At 42.5% G+C, this 18,061-nt stretch overlaps 1 protein-coding gene across 2 annotated transcripts in view; it reads right to left on the reverse strand.

Moving 5' to 3' along the window:
* Window positions 1–18,061, reverse strand: part of DNAJC16 (DnaJ heat shock protein family (Hsp40) member C16) — a 39,785-nt gene that overhangs the window by 4,299 nt on the left and 17,425 nt on the right. For both annotated transcript variants that reach the window (NM_001101091.1, XM_005217078.5), the window contains 9 exon segments: window positions 502–600; window positions 693–773; window positions 1,783–1,859; window positions 1,995–2,177; window positions 3,552–3,735; window positions 5,678–5,808; window positions 11,900–12,058; window positions 13,208–13,312; window positions 15,744–15,928. In NM_001101091.1, coding sequence (NP_001094561.1) covers window positions 502–600; window positions 693–773; window positions 1,783–1,859; window positions 1,995–2,177; window positions 3,552–3,735; window positions 5,678–5,808; window positions 11,900–12,058; window positions 13,208–13,312; window positions 15,744–15,928 — 1,204 coding nt within the window.

Genomic DNA, 18,061 nt, shown 5'->3' on the forward strand with positions numbered 1-18,061 from the left:
TGCTCCTGGCTCATCTAGCATCTGCCTGACATGCTTCTCTGCTTCCTGCCTTCATTATTAAACCTGAGATTGAGAAACTGAGGGTACCCAGGAGAAGATAACTAGACGTGTGTCTAGATGCCTCCACGGTCTTAGTCAACGCTCATAAGTGGTGTGTGTGCTCAGTCGTGTCTGACTCTTTGTGACGCTAAGGACTGTAGCCCGCCAGGCTCCTCTGTCCATGAGATTTCCCAGGCAAGCATACTGGAGTGGGCTGCCATTTCCTCCTCCAGAGGATCTTCCTGACCCAGGGATTAAGTCCGAGTCTCCTGCACTGGCAGGTGGATTCTTAGCCACCTAGGAAGCCGTCATTAGCAGTGATTCTTCCCTAAATCCACATCTCACACAAGGAGCGGAGCCAAAGTTCTTAGCTGTGCTAGACACTCAGATTCTGCTTTATCAGCCTCTGCGGTCTGTGGGGCTGCTGCTGAAGAGGAGGGGCTGGCATCTGGTGAGAACAACCTGCTGGGCTCCTTGGTGAAGCTTGGCTCCGTCTTCCCTGTCTTCTCACGGGCTTCCTCTTTATCTGGAGGGCTGGACTCTCGCTCCTCATTTGAGTCACTGAAGAAAAAGAGATTTTACAGAAAAACAGCTGAGGACATGTAGGTGTCACCCTTCAGACGCAGCACTGAGGAGCCCGGGAGGGGTCTTACCTGAAAGCTTGAACGATGACAGTGCCAAAGAGGATGAAGAGGGCAGAGAAAACCAGGGACAGAAGGGGCATCATTTCCCGCCTGAAATGAAGTTCACAAGCTCTGGTCAGTGCTACGCGGGCTGCTGTGACGTGCCAGTTAATGGTTTCAGGTTTCTTCTCTCTGGCTCAAAAAACCGCTACATAACCCCAAACCAAAAAGCTTTCACCTCAATAAACATTTTCTAATTTCATACAAATAGAGGATTTTTTTGCGGTAGTGGTAAAAGTAGAGATTATTTTCCTCAGTGTTCTAATTCACAGATCACCTATTTAAAAAGTTTGACTTTGTACCTCAGACTGTGCTGAATGGATTCTGCAGAAGGAAACAACAAGAGGGGTAACAAAGGATTTAAGCTGTGAACATGGAGGAACATTCTGACATCAAGGGTAATATGAGTTGACTAGAAAGTCTATGGAATTACTTCTTTTATTTTGATCTTTTTTTTTTTTTTTGGTCAGACTAATTCAGATGTGGCCCAGAGGGGTACAGTAGGGAGAAGAAAGTTGACTTCTCTAAGAGCTCCTCTAGGTGTTCTGAAATTTTATTCACCTGCAGACACCCATCAAAGGCCTGCTGTTTTTCAGGAGCTGGGCTAGTGGCCAGGAAGCACAGACGTGGGTGGAACGTGGTCTACCCTCAGGAGCTCGTGGTCTCATTGGGGAGGGGGTGGTGGGAGTGCCCTTGCCCTCTCTGATTAATTCACTGGTTCGTTTGTGTCTCGATTCACTGGACTACATGTGCGTCAGCCCTGTGCTGGGCACCAAGGTGCTCTGGTGAGGAGCGCAGTCCCAGGCTCTGCTATCTGGAAGGGAAGCTGGGGTGATCCTTTCTTTCCCAACCTATGGGCAAGGGTCAAAACGGCAAATATTACAAAAGGGAAGTTATTGAAAGACAGAGAAAGGGGAATATTCTTTGAAAATATGGAAACACTCTTCCACCTGCCCAGATGGAGTCTATACTGAAATCAAAGAGTGGACCTTTTTTCAAATGAAAAACAGCAGTCCTGGTAAGTAACAGCAAGAGAAATTCAATCTGGCAATATTCCTACCAGTTGTTGTGAAATATGCTGTCCCAGCAGTCTGAGATGTAGTCAGAAGCAGAGTAGAGCCACCGAAGAAGAAAAATCTGTGGAAGAAGAAAAGGGGTCAGGACTGGACCCTGAGCCCCGGAGGGAGAAGCCCCCCATCCCTGACAGGGCACTGCAGCTCTGACAGCTTGGGAGCCCTGCCCAGCGCCCACTCGCCTGGGCCGCGTGCTTACAGGGGCAAGTTCATCGGTCAAGTCGGGGAGCACAGCTTCCGACGACAGAAGAGCTGGGTCTTTCCGCAGTTGGTCCAGATAACCCAAAAGGATGAATTTGTCACTCTCACTCCCAGTCCAGGGATCCTCCAGGGTTTTATACACCACCCGCCCTGCCGTGTTGCGCCTTTCTAAGATAGACACCTGGGAGAAAAAGAGGTGAAAAACCATTAGAATTCTCAAGAGAATGGGAAATGACTGTTGGTTTTTTCCCCAGAGACGATGGAAAAAAGGGTCTAGTGAAGCTCAAGCACAGATATGAATGAGTATGCCATATCTGCAAGAGATTTCCACTTTTCTGACAAAAGAAATTAGTTTTATGGTGACTTTCAAAGTTAACTTTGTTAAAAGTTAAAGCTCTTTCTTGTCAATAGATTTTGTTCTGTAACTTCTAATTTTTTTAACATTTATTTATTTATTTGGCTCTGCTGGGTCTTAGCTGCAGCATGCGAACCCTTAGTTGTGGCTTGTGGGATCCAGTTCCCTGACCAAGGGTCAAACTTGGGCTCACTGCACTGGGAGCACAGAGTCTTAGTCACTGGACCACTAGTGAAGTCCCTGACTTAATGTTATAATAAAGCAAACCTTTGTTTTTTTTCAGAGATTTTCCTATGAAAATCAGTTCAGTAGGTAAAGAATCTGCCTGCAATGCAGGAGACCTTGATTTGATTCCTGGTTCGGGAAGATCCGCTGGAGAAGGGATAAGCTACCCACTCTAGTATTGTTGGGCTTCCCTTGTAGCTCAGCTGGTAAAGAATCTGCCTGCAACGGGGAAGACCTGGGTTCAATCCCTGGTTTGGGAAGATCCCCTGGAGAAGGGAAAGGTTACCCATTCCAGAATCCCATGGACTGTATAGCCTATGGGGTCACAAAAAGTTGGACATGACTGAGCAAATTTCCCTTCCCATGATTACCAAGATGATGAAAATGACAAAGAATTTCATGCTTCTGTGCAGAGTGATGACAAGGGAGGAAAGGAAGGGTAAGGTCAATTAGGATGAAATAAAAGAAGCAGAAGTACAGGAGGGAGACACTGAAAAGCATATTAATGGTTGCCTAAGCGAGACTCTACAAACTAGATACCGTTAAGACTTGACCTGCACAGGGGAAAGACAGCTGAAAGGGACTGGGGATGCTCTTTAATCCTTACCAGAGGAAAGATGCCTTTTGTGAAGGTCCAAGGTTGAAAAGTCAGGAGGTGAAATCAGCAGGGTAAGAGACTCGTTTAAGAGTGCTTTCAGGGACTTCCCTGGTGGTCTAGTGGCTAAGACTCTGCACTTCCAATGCAGTGGGCATAGGTTTGATCTCTGGTTGGGGAACTAAGATCCCACATGCCACAGGACAGGGCCAAAAAACAGGTCAAATGGTTTCCAAGCACTCAGAAAAAAAACAAAACAGGCTTCAGAGATTTCTGGATTTCCTGGACTCTATATTCAAAACTCTTAAGGAAGGCGAACATGGAATTAAGTGCCACATGTTTGTGAAGAGCTTGGGACCAGGAGAGAACCCACGACTCACCGCTGATTTCCCTTGAAACGTGTCACTGTCTGGCAGTAAGGTGCTGGCAAATTCCTGCTGCCGATTGCTGTAGACGTGCACGAACCTCACGGTGTCCTGTGTGTTTGCCAGGGCAAAGGATAGGAATGCCTCGAAGGGTTTGCTCAACTTAGTAGCCTCAGCGGTCAGTAAAACCACACAGTACCTGCACGTCAACAAAAGAAAAGACTATGTAACTAATCCCCGAGGCCATGGCTAGAACCTGAATGGCAAGTGAAGGTGAAGGAGAGGAGAAGTCATTTACAGAGAAAACCAGCACATTTTAGAAACCAAAGCTGCATGAGGGTTGCCAATGAGATAAGATGTTCAAGGCATTAAGGACCTGCTTCTTTCTAAACTAAAGTTTAGTTAGTAAACTAAAGTCTAAACATGGACTGCGATTCCATGGATGCTCTCCCCACATCAAACTTCACAACATTTGCAAATGCCCTTGAAGGCAACAGTCACTGAACTGCTGATGCAGAAGGGCTTTTCAGAAGGCACCTGTTCTAGTTCTTCCACTTCAGGCAGGGCTGGTTAACCCTATCTCAGGCCAGGGCCACTGGGCCTCATTCTGAAGGGCTTCCTATGCTGTGGTTCCAATGGCAAATTCATCTAATCATTCATATCAGGCATTCTTTCTCCAAGATACTACTTAGCACTTCCTAGATGATGCCAGATAAGACAATGTTCTTGCCCTTATGCTCAGTCACTTAGTTGTGTCTGACTCTTTGCAATTCCATGGACTGTAGCCCACCAGGCTCCTCTGTCCACGGGATTCCCCAGGCAAGATTACTGGAGTGGATTACCATTTCTTCCTCCAGGGTATCTTTACGATTGAGGGATCAAACCGTGTCTCCTGCTTTGGCAGGCGAATTCTTCACTACTGAGCCACCTGGGAAGTCCTGTTCTTGCCCTTGTGGGACTTATAATCCAGTGGGGAGGGCAGACAAAAAAACAGATAGATAGGCAGGAAGATCATGACAAGTAGTGGTAAGTGTTAGGGGAAAAAAACGTGAAGGGGAAAGCGTGCAGGGTGGGCTGGGAGTCATGCTCCATCAGACAGGCTGCTCAGGGAAATGTCATCTGGGAAGGTGATGCTGGAGCAGAGACCTGAATGAGGTGCCACAAGAGGAAGTGAGGTCAGAGCGCTCCAGGCCAAGAGCATTGCAAGTGCAAAGACCCAGAGACGGAGGGGGACTCACTCCAATTCACAGTGTGAGGAGGACGATCACTGGCTGCCGTGGAGAACTGACCGAGGGTGTGAGAGTGGAGTGGAGGCAGAGGAGGGTAGGAGGCAACACGGTGGCCTCGGCGAGAGGTGACACTGGCCTGGCTAGGGTGGGGGTGGAAACAAAGGGGAGGAGTGTGTGGACTGGGATATTTTTTGAAGGCTGTATAAATAATAATCCTCAAAGTCCAGGATCATCTTCCTTATATTTAATTAAATCTTAGTCTATACAGGAATCTGAAAAGTCTGGAAACATAGGGGATGGTTCCTATTTTAAAAAGTATTTTAGTTGTATTTTCAAATAATGTGATCAAAATGGTTTCCTTTCATATCCAGATACCTTTCACAGATGAAATAGCCCTAAATTTAAAGGCACTGGCTCCTTAATCTGAAAGAGCAATAAGAAGTGTTTTCCCTGTCTTTCCAGACTTTTCAGATGCTATGTATGCATGAGGATGCCTCAGCCATGCCATGCCCAGCTAATTATTTTACCATTTCCTCAGCACCCTCACTGCCCTACTGTTCAGTCATTTACCTGGCTCCTCTCCCAGATCTGCAGGGGTCTGCCCTGTGTGGGGCACTCTGGTAGCAACAGCAGCATTCTCCCTCTTCACCGAGCTTCACAGGCTCTCCCTGACACCTGGCAGAACCTACTCACTCTTCAGGGCTCAGCTCTCAGGGGGATCTTCTCTGGCACAGCCAATCATTTGGTCCTAAAGTGCCCTGGACTGACATACCCCTCTATTATCATAGCTGTTCATCTATGTTCATCTGTTTGCAACGTGAAGCATAGATTCTGACTGTCCCAGGGTCAATGTTTAACTGCCTTTCAGTAACATGTGACATGATGAGCAGGGGCAAGGCCTTCAGTCCTTACTTCCTTTGTCGGTGAGATCGTTTCACAGGGCAGAGTTCATGGAACAACTTCTGGCTGGTGAGCCTGGCTGCCAACAGATACTTGTTTTGGGTGATAAAGTCATCAATGACCTGCCTCTTCATACCTCGGGCCTGGAGAAAAACCAAGAGACAGTTGATTCTTACTCAGTTTTCTCACTGAGAATGGGCTTGACTTACAGTTTAATAAAAATATGGCTGAGCCTGGCTAAAGAAATAAAACCAAGAAAGTTAGACCTGTTTGAACAAATAAACATGTGGTATTTTCCCAACAATGTGGGGCTGAAAGCAATGATGCAATTATTTCAGGTCAAAGGAAAAATCAAGTGCTCGGGGAACTTCTGTAGACTGTTTTATGCTGGCAGATTGAAAAAGTCAATAATTTTGAGTTTTTAGGCAAATTTACTTCCATTCGAGATTTATAGTAAACTGAGTAATTAAAAATAAACTTCAAAGTAGCAATGTTATTGAGTATAAAAGATGGACTACAAAACTGTATGATGACCACTTTGTTATTATTAATTTTCATATATTTCAAAGAACTGAAATTATGTATACCAGGTTCTCTGACCACAATTAATCAAGACATCAATGCAAGATATGAACCAGAAAATTGCTTTATGCTTAGAAATTAAGAAACTCTGAGCAACTTCTTGATCTGAGAAGAGAGCATATCAGACGTAAGAAAATATTTTTAATTTGGAGTGATCAGTGAAAATATTATTTATCAAAACTTTGGGATGCAGATAAATTAGTATTTGGAGTGTGTGTGTGCTCAGTTGCTCACTCCTGTCCAGTTCTTTGCAGCTGCATGGACTGTAGTAGCCCATCTGGCTCCTCTGTCCAGTGGAATTTTCCAGGCAAGAATAGTGGAGTGGGTTGCCATTTCCTAGTCCAGGGAACAACAGGGGACCCCCACTGTGTTCCAGTAGTTAAGAACCTGCCTCCCAATACAGGGGACGTGGGTTCGATCCCTGGTTGGGGCACCAAGATCACACATGCTGTGGAGCAGCTAAGCCCTTGGGGCCCATCAACTGAGCCCACGTGCTGCAAACTACAGAGCCAATGTGCTCTGGAGTCTGGGAGCTGCAGTGAAAAATTCCACCTGCTGCAATGAAGACCAAAGAATAAAACAAACAAGTATTAAAAAATGAATGTAATAGAAAAGAAATTGATGAACTAGATATCCCTATCACGAAGTTACAGCAAAAACACAAAAGTAGAAAGAAGGAAATAATAAAGAGAAAAATAGAAATAAAGCAAAATAAAAATATAAGAACAAACCAACATTCATTCTTTGGAGCTAATAAAATTGACACACCTCTGGTAAAACCAATCATGAAAATAAAGAGAGAAAGCACAGGTAACCATTACCAAGGATGATGTGGAGGAATCACAACCTATGTTGCCGAAACTAAAACAAAAGTGTACACATATATATGTATATTAGATATTTAAATTTGAAAATTTAGGTGAAACAGAAAAATCTCTAGGAAAAATAAAACAATACTTGAAAAAAAGAAAAAATAGTACTATAACCATTAAAGAAAATGAGTCAGTAGTCAAAAATATTTCCTTAAACACAAATTCAGGCTGAGATGGCTTTGTAGGTGGTTTTGACCAGACCTTAAAGGAAGACAATCTAATCTTCTGTAAAGTCTTTCTGAGATGGGAAGAAGGGAGGACATGTCCCATCTCATTTCACGATGCAAATATTCACACGTCCATCAACAGAAGCATGAATAAACCCATTCTCATGTTGCCATACATGATACACGAAATAGAAACAAATTACCTAGAGTCAAGAGAAACCACCAGTGCTACCAGTGTTACACTAAGCCTCTCGTCATTGCAAAGACTCAGTTTATGTTAAGAATGCATTTTTATATTCATAAAGAGCAAACTGGGGACTTTCCAGTGGTCCGGTGGTTAGGAATCCACCTGCCAATGCAGGGCACATGGGCTCAATTCCTGATTTGGGAAGATGCCACATGCCGTGGGTATTTGGGTCCCCACACCATAAGCACTGAAGCCCGTGTGCTCTAGAACCTGTGCTCTGCAACAAGAGAAGCCACCATAGTGAAGATGCAGTGCAGCAGCCAAAAATGCATAAATGAAAATAAGTAAGATTATTGAAAATAAAAGAGCAAATTGGTAAAGCATCCATTGTTCTGGTAATTTTATTAATGTATTTGATTTATAATTTTCCCCAGGGAATAAGCAGATAACAATTCTCAAGGGTACATGTATTACTAGAAAGCAATTTAGGAAATCTTATAGATTAATCTTGGATTGAGATGACCTTCCTCTCTTCCACAACTGGTGTTTGCTTGCTTCCTGACTCGCTGTCTTGGCTCCTGCTTAGCTGCCATCAGGCACCCCCTCATTTTTATTTGCTGGTTGTTGTTCAGAGTTTCGTCCTTGGCTCCCTCCTCTCCTTACATAACATACGATGCCTGGGAGATCACCTTCTGCCTTTCCTCAGATCTAGATCCCTGCCTCCTTAGGAAATCTAAGGAGGCACACCTCCCCTTAGATCTCCTAAAGGCAGTTCTTTCTTTCTTTCCTTTGTAAAAATATTTATCTGTTTATTTGGCTGCACTGGGTCTTAGTTGTGGCACATGGGATCTTCTATCTTTGTTGTGGCGTGTGGGATCTTTACTTTTGGCATGTGGGAACTAGTTCCCAGATCAGGGATTGAACCTAGGTGCCCTGCATTGGGAGTGCAAGGTCTTAGCCACTGGACTGCCAAGGAGCTCCTAGGCAGTTTTAATTTTTTTTCAGTTTTAATTCTTATGTCCACAACTGAACTCATTGTCTTCTTTTTAAACCTGCTCTTCTTCCCTTACTATCCACTCTCCCTGTCTGGCTCCTTACCTTAGTCTCACAGTCTGAGGTAACCTTCCTCCTTCCCATGGCACCCAGAGTGCACCTGCATCTAAGGGAGACACCTACTACAGTGGATGAAAACTGCCTTTAGGTCTTTCTCCTCCCCAGACTCTGAGCCTGATAAAGACTCAGGACAAAGACTAACTCTGGATGTCAGAGCTGTTCTGTATTTAGTGCTCAGCAAGCAGGCAATGAATGTATTGAATGAACGAAATAAAGGATTTTTATAGAACATCTCTTTCTCTTCACTCTAGCCTCTTAGAAGAGAAACTATCAAAGGGCTCTTGTTGATTTTTAAAAGTAACATTAAAAAATATGTGTTCATTATAGCGATTTTTAGAAACCCAAACACTGAAATAATATTCACTATACAAAGTTGAGAGCAGTGTATTATAAACAGCATATACAATTTTGCATCCTGCTTGTTAACATTATGTTATGAAAATTATCCCCATCATTAATTATTTGCAAATTGCCATTTTATTTTTTATTTAATTTTTATTTTAAAATTTTTTATTTATTCATTTATTTCGGCTGCATCAGATCTTGGTTGCCTCACACAGGATTTTTTCTTGGGGTGCACGGACTCTAGTTGTGTCTCATGGGCTCCAGAGTACATAGGTTTAGTTGCTCTGTGATATGTGGGATCTTAAGTTCCCTGACCAGAGATCGAACCTGTAACCTTTACATTGCAAGACGAATTCTTAACCACTGGACTACCAAAGAAGTCCAAGCAAACTGCCATTTTAAATGGCTATATAACAGTCCCTATTTGGGATGTGGGGCTTCCCAGGTGGCTTAGTGGTAAAGAATCTGCTTGCCAATGCAGGAGCAGCAGGAGACTGGGGTTCAATACTTGGGTCGAGAAGATCCCTGGAGAAGGAAATGGCAACCCACTACAGTATTTATGCCTGGAAAATTCTACAGGCAGAGAAGGCTGGCAGACTACAGCCCATGGGGTTGCAGAGTTGGACACAACCGAATGACTGAGCGTGCACATCTGGGAGGTATGGTATCAATAATTACCCTACCGTTGGATGTTTATATTTCCCCCTCATTTTTGGTATTGTGAATGATATTTAACATCTCTGTATGTAATTCTTTGCCTGAGTTCCTATTCCTTTAGGATAGAGTCCTAAAAGGTAATCTTGTCTCCCTCAATTCTTTACTCAAGTGTCACCATTTTAATGAGGCCCTTCTTGGCTGGTCCACCTTAAAAATGTGAGCCCTTTCCCCTAATGCCCTGCATTCCTCTCTCCTGTTTTATTTTTTTCTTTAGCACACATCACTATATAATATACCCTGACAGAGTGTGTCATAATGATCATTGTCCCCACTAGAACCCAGGACAGGGAATCTGCTGATTTTGTTCAAGGCTGTACCCTCAGTACACAGAGCAGTGTTTGGCACACAGCAGGTACTCAGGAGTGCTGTTTTGCTAGGCAGTTGATATTTTATCACCCAATCACTTTTCTGAAAACTATTTTTTTTCCTGAGAATTTTTGAAGCTTCTTCCAGCAAGGCAAGGCAGAGAAGTGCCAGTTTCTCTGTACCTTCAACTCTACTGCGTATTTTTACTTTAAAAATCATTAACAATTTGATGAGAGAAGGAAATGTAAATTGCTTTTCTCTGATTATTAGTGAGATTTACTTTTTTAAAGTGTTTACTGAGATCTCCTTGGTGATCTAGTGGCTGAGATTCTGCGTTCTGAAGGCAGGGGCCCTGGGTTTGATTCCTGGTCAGGGAATCTAGATCCCACCCTAAAGTTGCAACTAAAGATCCTGCATGCTGCAATGAAGACCCAGCACAGCTGAATAAATAAATAAATACTTAAAAAAAACCAAGGTGTTTATTAGCAACTTGAATCTTTTCTCAGGATTTTATTCATCTGCTTCACCCATTTTGGGGGGAAATTTAAACTAGGATAAGAGTAACGTAACATGAAATTAACCATTTTAGTGTGTAACTCAGCGGCATTTTAGTATATCACAGTGTTGTGTAACCCTCGCCTCGATTATCTAGTTACAAACATTTTCATCATCCCAAAAGAAAACTCTGTACTCATTAAGTGGTTATTCTCAAGAAGTTTGGGGTTGATTTCTTTGATTAGAAGCAGCTCTTTGGAAATGAGAGATAATAATTCCTTTTATATTGGTTGTAAATATTTCCCTTATTGTTTAGTCAGAAAATTTAAGTCTTTCTATAAAAATGTAAAGCTTATAATCAAGTTATTAAGATTTTCCCAATAAGATTTTTCCCAACACTTTTAGCCCTTTCCTATTTTAAGATCAGATGAATAGTCACTGTATGTTCTCTGAGTTAGTGTATACATTTTTTTTCTCAGTGATTTTAATGTATATATTTTGGAGCAAGATGAAATAACTTTTACTCACCTACAAGATCTCAGTACAATGAAAGTCTTTTTCAAAGCTCTCCTCACAATTCAACACCTACCCACTTTTGAATATTTAATTATAAAACTAAAACCTTCCAAGGGATTAATGGGATGAAATGAAAGAGTATTTTTTTCTTATTCCTTTTAATTACTGTTCTATACTGAAGCCTTAAAATTATTTTTATAACTTGTTTTAGAATAAGATTGTTGATTTTTTCAAATAAGAGTTTTTTAGAGGTCAAAGATGACTATTATTTATTGTTCTGTTTTTGTGGTTACAGAGCACATAAAATTACCATTTTAACCATTTTCAAGCGTATGAGTCTGTGGCATTAACCATTCACGCTGCTCTGCAACCATCATCCGCCATCCATCTCCAGAACTTTTTCGCCTTCCCAAAGTGAAATTGTGCCCCTTACACACTAACTCCCTATTTCTTCTTCCTCCAACTTCTGGCCACCGCCATTCTACTTTCTGTCAAAAGATTATCTTTGTAAGCAGAATAGTACCAAATCATATTTTTTAAACAACTCATTTTTAAACTCTATGACTTTAAGAATTTCCTTCATAGAAGGAAACAGTCACCCATTAGATTGAGAGCTGCTTGAGAAGTATCCTCAGTACTTAGCATACTGTCTGACATACAACAGACAGGTCTGAGATTTTTGAAAGCTTTATTTTACTTAGGCTGCACCACAAGGCATAAGGGATCTTAGTTCCCTGACTAGGGGTCAGACCTGTGCCCCCTGCAGCAGAAGCTCAGAGTCTTAACCACTGGACTGCCAGGGAAGTCCCTAAAGGGAGAGATTAAAACTAGTTTCTTCTCCTCTCCTACTCTGCTCCACTTTGCTATTTATTTGTATATGACACCTTGAGAGAAAACGGGAGGGCCATGTTGAAACAAGGCGACACCCACGTACCTGGATGACGTCTGCAGGCTTGTGGATGTGTTCTTTAAAGATCAGGATGGTGGGGGTATAGACATTGACGTCATATTGCCTTGTCATCTCTTCTGCCCCTCTCAAACCGACATACACATATCCAAATGACAAGTAATCTTTGTACGCGAAAGCAGTCAACTGTTAGGGAGTAACAGAGAAGAAGAAATGAAATTGGTAGCACAGCATCTAAATTAAGTGTGACTCGTTCTAATCAGTGGGTGTTTGAATGCTAGCTTCTATGGGCCCACTCAGGCTGCAACACCCTTGTACTCTTGTAGGAATTCTAAGGTCCTTTAGGTGAAAAATCCATACCAACAAAGCTGAATAACAATTAACACTGTTTTTCAGACAGAGCAAGATATTCATTTTACTGAGATCTGTGCTGGGGGTGAGAGGTTTGGGGAATTACCTGTACCCCAACTACTATTTATTTTTCTAAACTGGAGTATAACTGCTTTACAATGTTGTGAGCTGTACAACAAGGTGAATCAGCTGTGCGTATACATATATCCCCTCCCTCTTTGATGTCCCTCCGCCTCCCCAACCCTCAATCTCACTCCTCTAGGTCATCACAGAGCATCAAGCTGAGTTCCCTGTGCTGTACAGCAAGTTCCCACAAGCTACCTATTTTACACACGGTAGTGTATTTATCTCAAACCTAATCTCCCAATTCATCTCACTCTCCCCTTCCCCCGCTACGTCCACCCATCCATTCTCTACGTCTGCATCTCTATTCCTGCCCTGGAACTAGGTTCATCTGTACCATTTTTCTAGAATCCACATATATGCGTTGCTATATATTTGTTTTTCTCTTTCTGACTTACTTCACTCTGTATGACAGACTCTAGGTCCATCCACGTCTCTACAACCTGTACCCCAAGTGACCATGCCAATGGCACTTTCCTCTCATCTCCTGTCACAGTGATAACCAGAGGTGTGCAAGTGCAGTACAGTATCATTCAGAGGGCAGGTTTGGAATCAGGCTTCAGAGGAGTCAATATTCAACCCACTGCAGGGAGACCTTGGGCAGGTTATACAACCATATAAACTTCAGTATTTTGGTCTATAAAATAGGGATCATAATCTGTACTGTTGGGTTCTTCTGAAGATTAACTGCTACTGTGTGTGTGGAAAGTGCTAGCCTAGTAATAGCATCAGTAGGTCCTCAGCATTCGGTGCTTTGAGGCAAATTGCTGGTCTTCAAACATTTCTCATGGGGTGAGCTATTACTTATAAAAAGGAAAATCACCAAAATAAGAGGAAACATTACCCGGACACCTAAAGTACCTTGTAGAGCAGTGGTACGGTGGGCATTTGGTCAAACAGGAGGACACGTGGTTTATTCTCTTGCTGCCAGCCAGAGAGGAACCTGACATAATTTTTGTTTGTAACCTTGAATTGAAAAGAGGATGTCAGTTGCAACATTTAATTCTTAACAGTTATAATCCAGTCAGGAGATAAACAGAATCAAATAAAGGTAAAAGACTTTTGTAAAAAATAAAAAATGCAGGCAACTAATCTTTTTGCCTTCATTTAACTAAAATTAATTAAAAGAACAGAAATATGGATTTCATATTTTCATGTGATCCAACTTACACAGACTGAAATTATAATCTTTCTGAAATTATTACTGACCATATCATAAAAAAAATTGAGCTTTTGAAGCTGGTTTGCTTAGTTACAGGTGACTTTTTAGTTTATTAGATGACAATGAAATAATTGCTCTTTCAAAATGACTTAAATAAAAATAAGTGGGCCCACCCCACCTATATATCACATAATTTCATTCATTGCCATCTGAACTGCTACTTTTAAAAAAACTTTTACAGTATAACTTCTTTTCAATGTTGTGTTAGTCTGAATTGATACTTATGTGCTTCCCTGTTTATGCCTTAAAATAATCCTGAGAAAACAAAAACATGAGTAAATTATTTTCTAGAAAATTTTTATCATAGGTCAAAATTTATCTTTCAACTGTGCTCCCAGAATGATCTATATAGAACTTCAATCTGATCGTTTCACTCCACTGCTCAGACTCTTTCAATGGCTCCATCACCTACAGGCCAAGCCTCTTTAAAGGAGACTCTCATGGTGAGATTCCCCTTTTCCTTCCCCATTAACCGCTTTAGCCTGTCCTTTCCCACTCACTAATGACTACTTCATACAAAGCAGGCTGTCTCATGTTCCAGACCTCTGCCTGCCTGGAACTCATTCCTTACTTCACTTTCCTCATCCAGCAAACTCAGCACAGGGGTCACTTCTGCCAGGAAGCCTTTCTCAAGTCTCTAGGATGGACACTCTGCATATAGGATGGAAGCGGTCACCCATTAGATTGGGAGCTTCTTGAGAAGTATCCTCAGTACTTAGCATAGTGCCTGATATACAACAGGTATTTGGAAAGGTCTGAGGACCTACCAAGACAGCCTGTCATGGTTTTAGGAGGCTACAATGTACTCTGATAATTTCAAGCTAACTCCAATAAATGTTTCTTTTGTGGGTAATGATCCTGGTGGGATAGACTGTGTAGAAATAGACTGGAAACAGCTGGGTGTTTAGCTCTTCTTGGTATTATTAAATCAAAAATCATCTTCTTTTTAAAAATTTTATTTATTTTTTAATTGAAGGATAATTGCTATACAAAATTTTGTTGTTTTCTGCCAAACATCAACATGAATCAGCCACAGGTATACATATGAATCACTTTCAAGTAGAGCAAAATAAGAATCCTGTTCTAAGAAACTGAGGGAAAAATGCTTCTTAAATATAAAAATCATAGTTTAGCTTGTATGAACTCCTTGTGCCTAGTTTCTCTAGCTCAGTCTTTTGTTTGTGAAATTTATTCATATTGTTGCATCATATGTGCTCTGGAAGTTCCAAAAATAACATCTGGTTTCATGGAATCTAGTGCTTTCAATAGCTGCTGCTGCTGCTGCTGCTGCTAAGTCGCTTCAGTTGTGTCCGACTCTGTGCGACCCCATAGACGGCAGCCCACCAGGCTCCCCCGTCCCTGGGATTCTCCAGGCAAGAACACTGGAGTGGGTTGCCGTTTCCTTCCCCAGTGCATTAAAGTGAAAAGTGAAAGTGAAGTCGCTCAGTCGTGTCCGACTCTTAGCGACCCCATGGACTGCAGCCCACCAGGGTCCTCCATCCATGGGATTTTCCAGGCAAGAGTACTGGAGTGGGGTGCCACTGCCTTCTCCTAAATATATAACCAAATAGAACTTAATTTGAATACTCTCTTAAGAAAAGTATCTTCAAATGAACAAATGCATGAAGCTGGAAAGAAACTCTTCATCCTATGCTGTGATCTAACTTTTTGTTGAGAAAATAAGATGCACTCTCACTTTAGCCTCAGATTCCTATGACAGGAAGGGAAGGGAAGCTTTCCAGGTGGCTCAGACAGTAAAGAGTCTGCCTGCAATGCGGGAGACCTGGGTTCTATCCCTGGGTCAGAAAGATCCCAAGGAGAAGGAAATGCCAATCCACTCCAGTATTCTTGCCTGGGAAATCCCATGGACGGAGGAGCCAGGCAGACTATAGGCCATGGGTTCGCAAAGAGTAGGACACGACTGAACAACTTCCTACGAAAGCATCAGTCTTCCCAGTGGTTGTAACAGGGATAATCCTTTCAGTCTCTCTACTTCACCTATTTCAGTTTTCAGCCTCTAGAAGACTTCATTTAAATGATTTAGTCTGAGCAAATAATTAATATGTGTCTTGTCCTGCTCAAAAGGAAACTCAGGTCTGAGGATGACCATGGGTCAAGTTCAGAGCAGCCAGCAATCCTAGGTGCTCTTAAACTACTTCTAAGCCACATACTTACTTTCTCCACCAAGTTCCCTGGAAGCAGACTCTCTACAAACTGCCACAGGTTCTCACTGACGACTGCATTGTGGAAGAAGGAGACCTTCCCATTTATGATTCCTAGGATCGAGGGTGTGCTGTGCGCTCCCAGGTGATGGGCCAGGCGTCGCTCGTACCCAGCGTGGACCACGCCAATTCCTACGCCTGAAAAATACAAAAGACCTTCATGAAGGCCTTTTATGCCCTCGTGGCAGGTGAAAAAGTGTTGCTAAGTAATTTTCTGGTGTGAAACTAAAATTCTGACTTAGTAGGAGGGGATATCTTTCCCGACAGACTGTCTAGCATCCCTGCACTGTTGAAATTCTAAATTGGTTCAATTTTTCTGCAAAGCCATCTGGCAGTGTTTAAGAAGAGCTACAAATCTTTTTATCTTTTAGTCTGTTGTTTCTATTTTTGGGAGTAGATCAAGAAGAAATACTTCAAAAGAAAAGAACAACCTGTCCACAATGGTCCTATTCATAAAGGACACCATCTGTAAACAATTCAAGGGTTTGTCGGCTTGGCAATGGTTGAAAAAACCCTAGGATTTGTTGATAAGCTAGAATCAGTCTTCTCACTCTTCAGAGCATGTCTCCCTTTTATTTTATAGAGATGTTATACAGATTCTCAAAGAGAGAGATTAGGTAAAATCATTAGGCCATATCCCATATAACTACTGCTAATATTTTGGTATCTGTTCGTATCTTTTCTTATACAAATAAGTGTGTATGTGTGTTTGTATACACATAAAATAAAATGGGATCATCTGATACCTATTTCACTTAGTGTTTGAATAACTTTTCTTGTCTTTCATTCAAACAATATATTTGGAGGGCTAGATTCTTTGCTAAACATTGGAGATACATTAAATGTTAATAGCCAGTAAATATTCTTTTTTCCCTGGGATGTCTAACAGACTTCTAAGTTTCAAAAACAAACCCCTCATCTTCTTTCTCAAACCTGTTCCACCCAGGCTTTCACCATTTCCATCGATGGTGGTTCCTTCCTATTACTCAGAACTTTTGTCTTAAGGGTCATCTTTGACTCCTCTCATCTCTCACACCCCACATCCAGTCTGTCAGCAAGTCCAGTTGGTTCTGTCTTCAAAATACAGTAGGAATTCAACTGTTTTTCTCCACTTGCACTGTACCCTCTCAGTCATCTTTCTCTCTCTCCCCCAAGCTGCTGTAATAACCTCCTCAATGGTGTCTTGTTTCTCCTTGTCCCCCCACACTTTCTGTCCTCAGTACGGTGGCCAGACGGTCCCTTCTAAAACATAAACAACAGATCATGTCACTCCTCTGCCCAAATTTGGCACAAACTCTCCATTTCACTCAGAATAAAAGTCAGTCTTCACCAAGGCTGACAAGACCCTCTGTGATTTGGCCATTGGCCCCCTTCCTCTCCCACTCCTCACGGTCACTTACTCCCGCCCCTAGTATCCCTGCTCTTCTGGAAACACACTGGCAGGTTCCTGCCTTTGGTTTCAGCACTGGCTGGTCCTTCTGCCTGGAGGGCACATCTCTGGACATCTGAGTAGCTGACTCCTTCAACAACTGCAAATCCTTCTCAATGAGACCAAGCAGCTCCCATGTTGAAAACTGCTCTCCCCTCATGCAGCCAACTTGGCATGTCTTGAGCCCTTTCCAAGTTAGGCAGCATGCCTACAGCTTTAAAGATGTTATCACTGTTCACACCAGCAAACCCCGAGTGGTAGGCATTGTCATCTTCATGGACGAGCAAGCTGGCATTTGGAGAGGCTGAGGAAACCTTCCTGGAATCACAGTTAGTGTACAGTAGGACCAAGAGTTGAACTGGTTCAAAGCTGACCTGCAGTTGACCGCAAAGCCTGGTTCCTTCCTATCCCCAGTAGGTTCTACCACTAGGTTCTGAATGCTGGAGGGATCAAATTCTTAGAGATGGACTCACCACCAAGGACCTTACCAGGGACTGCTATATAGGCCAGAAGCCACCATATTAAACTGATTCTGGAGAATATGGCTTTCCAGTAACTATTCAGAGGGGCTCCCTACCAGACTTTGGGACTAGAATCAGTAATCAGAATGGTGGCTGGTGGGCCCAGAATCAGGACAGGAGAAGCAGGCAGTCTTGGGAGAGCAAAGGAAACTGAAGAGATCTTTTGAGATTGCTGTTCACCCCACTCTCCCCTCCGATATTCTTGAAGCTCATTCTTTCAGCCCCTGCAGGATGCCTGCTCAGTGAGATCTTCCTCTTCTGCTGGATTTTTTTTTGGCTGCATCGTGAGGCAAGTGGGATCTTAGTTTCCTAACTAGGAAT

The sequence above is a fragment of the Bos taurus genome, chromosome 16, assembly GCF_002263795.3.
Source record: "Bos taurus isolate L1 Dominette 01449 registration number 42190680 breed Hereford chromosome 16, ARS-UCD2.0, whole genome shotgun sequence".
Lineage (NCBI taxonomy): Eukaryota > Metazoa > Chordata > Mammalia > Artiodactyla > Bovidae > Bos > Bos taurus.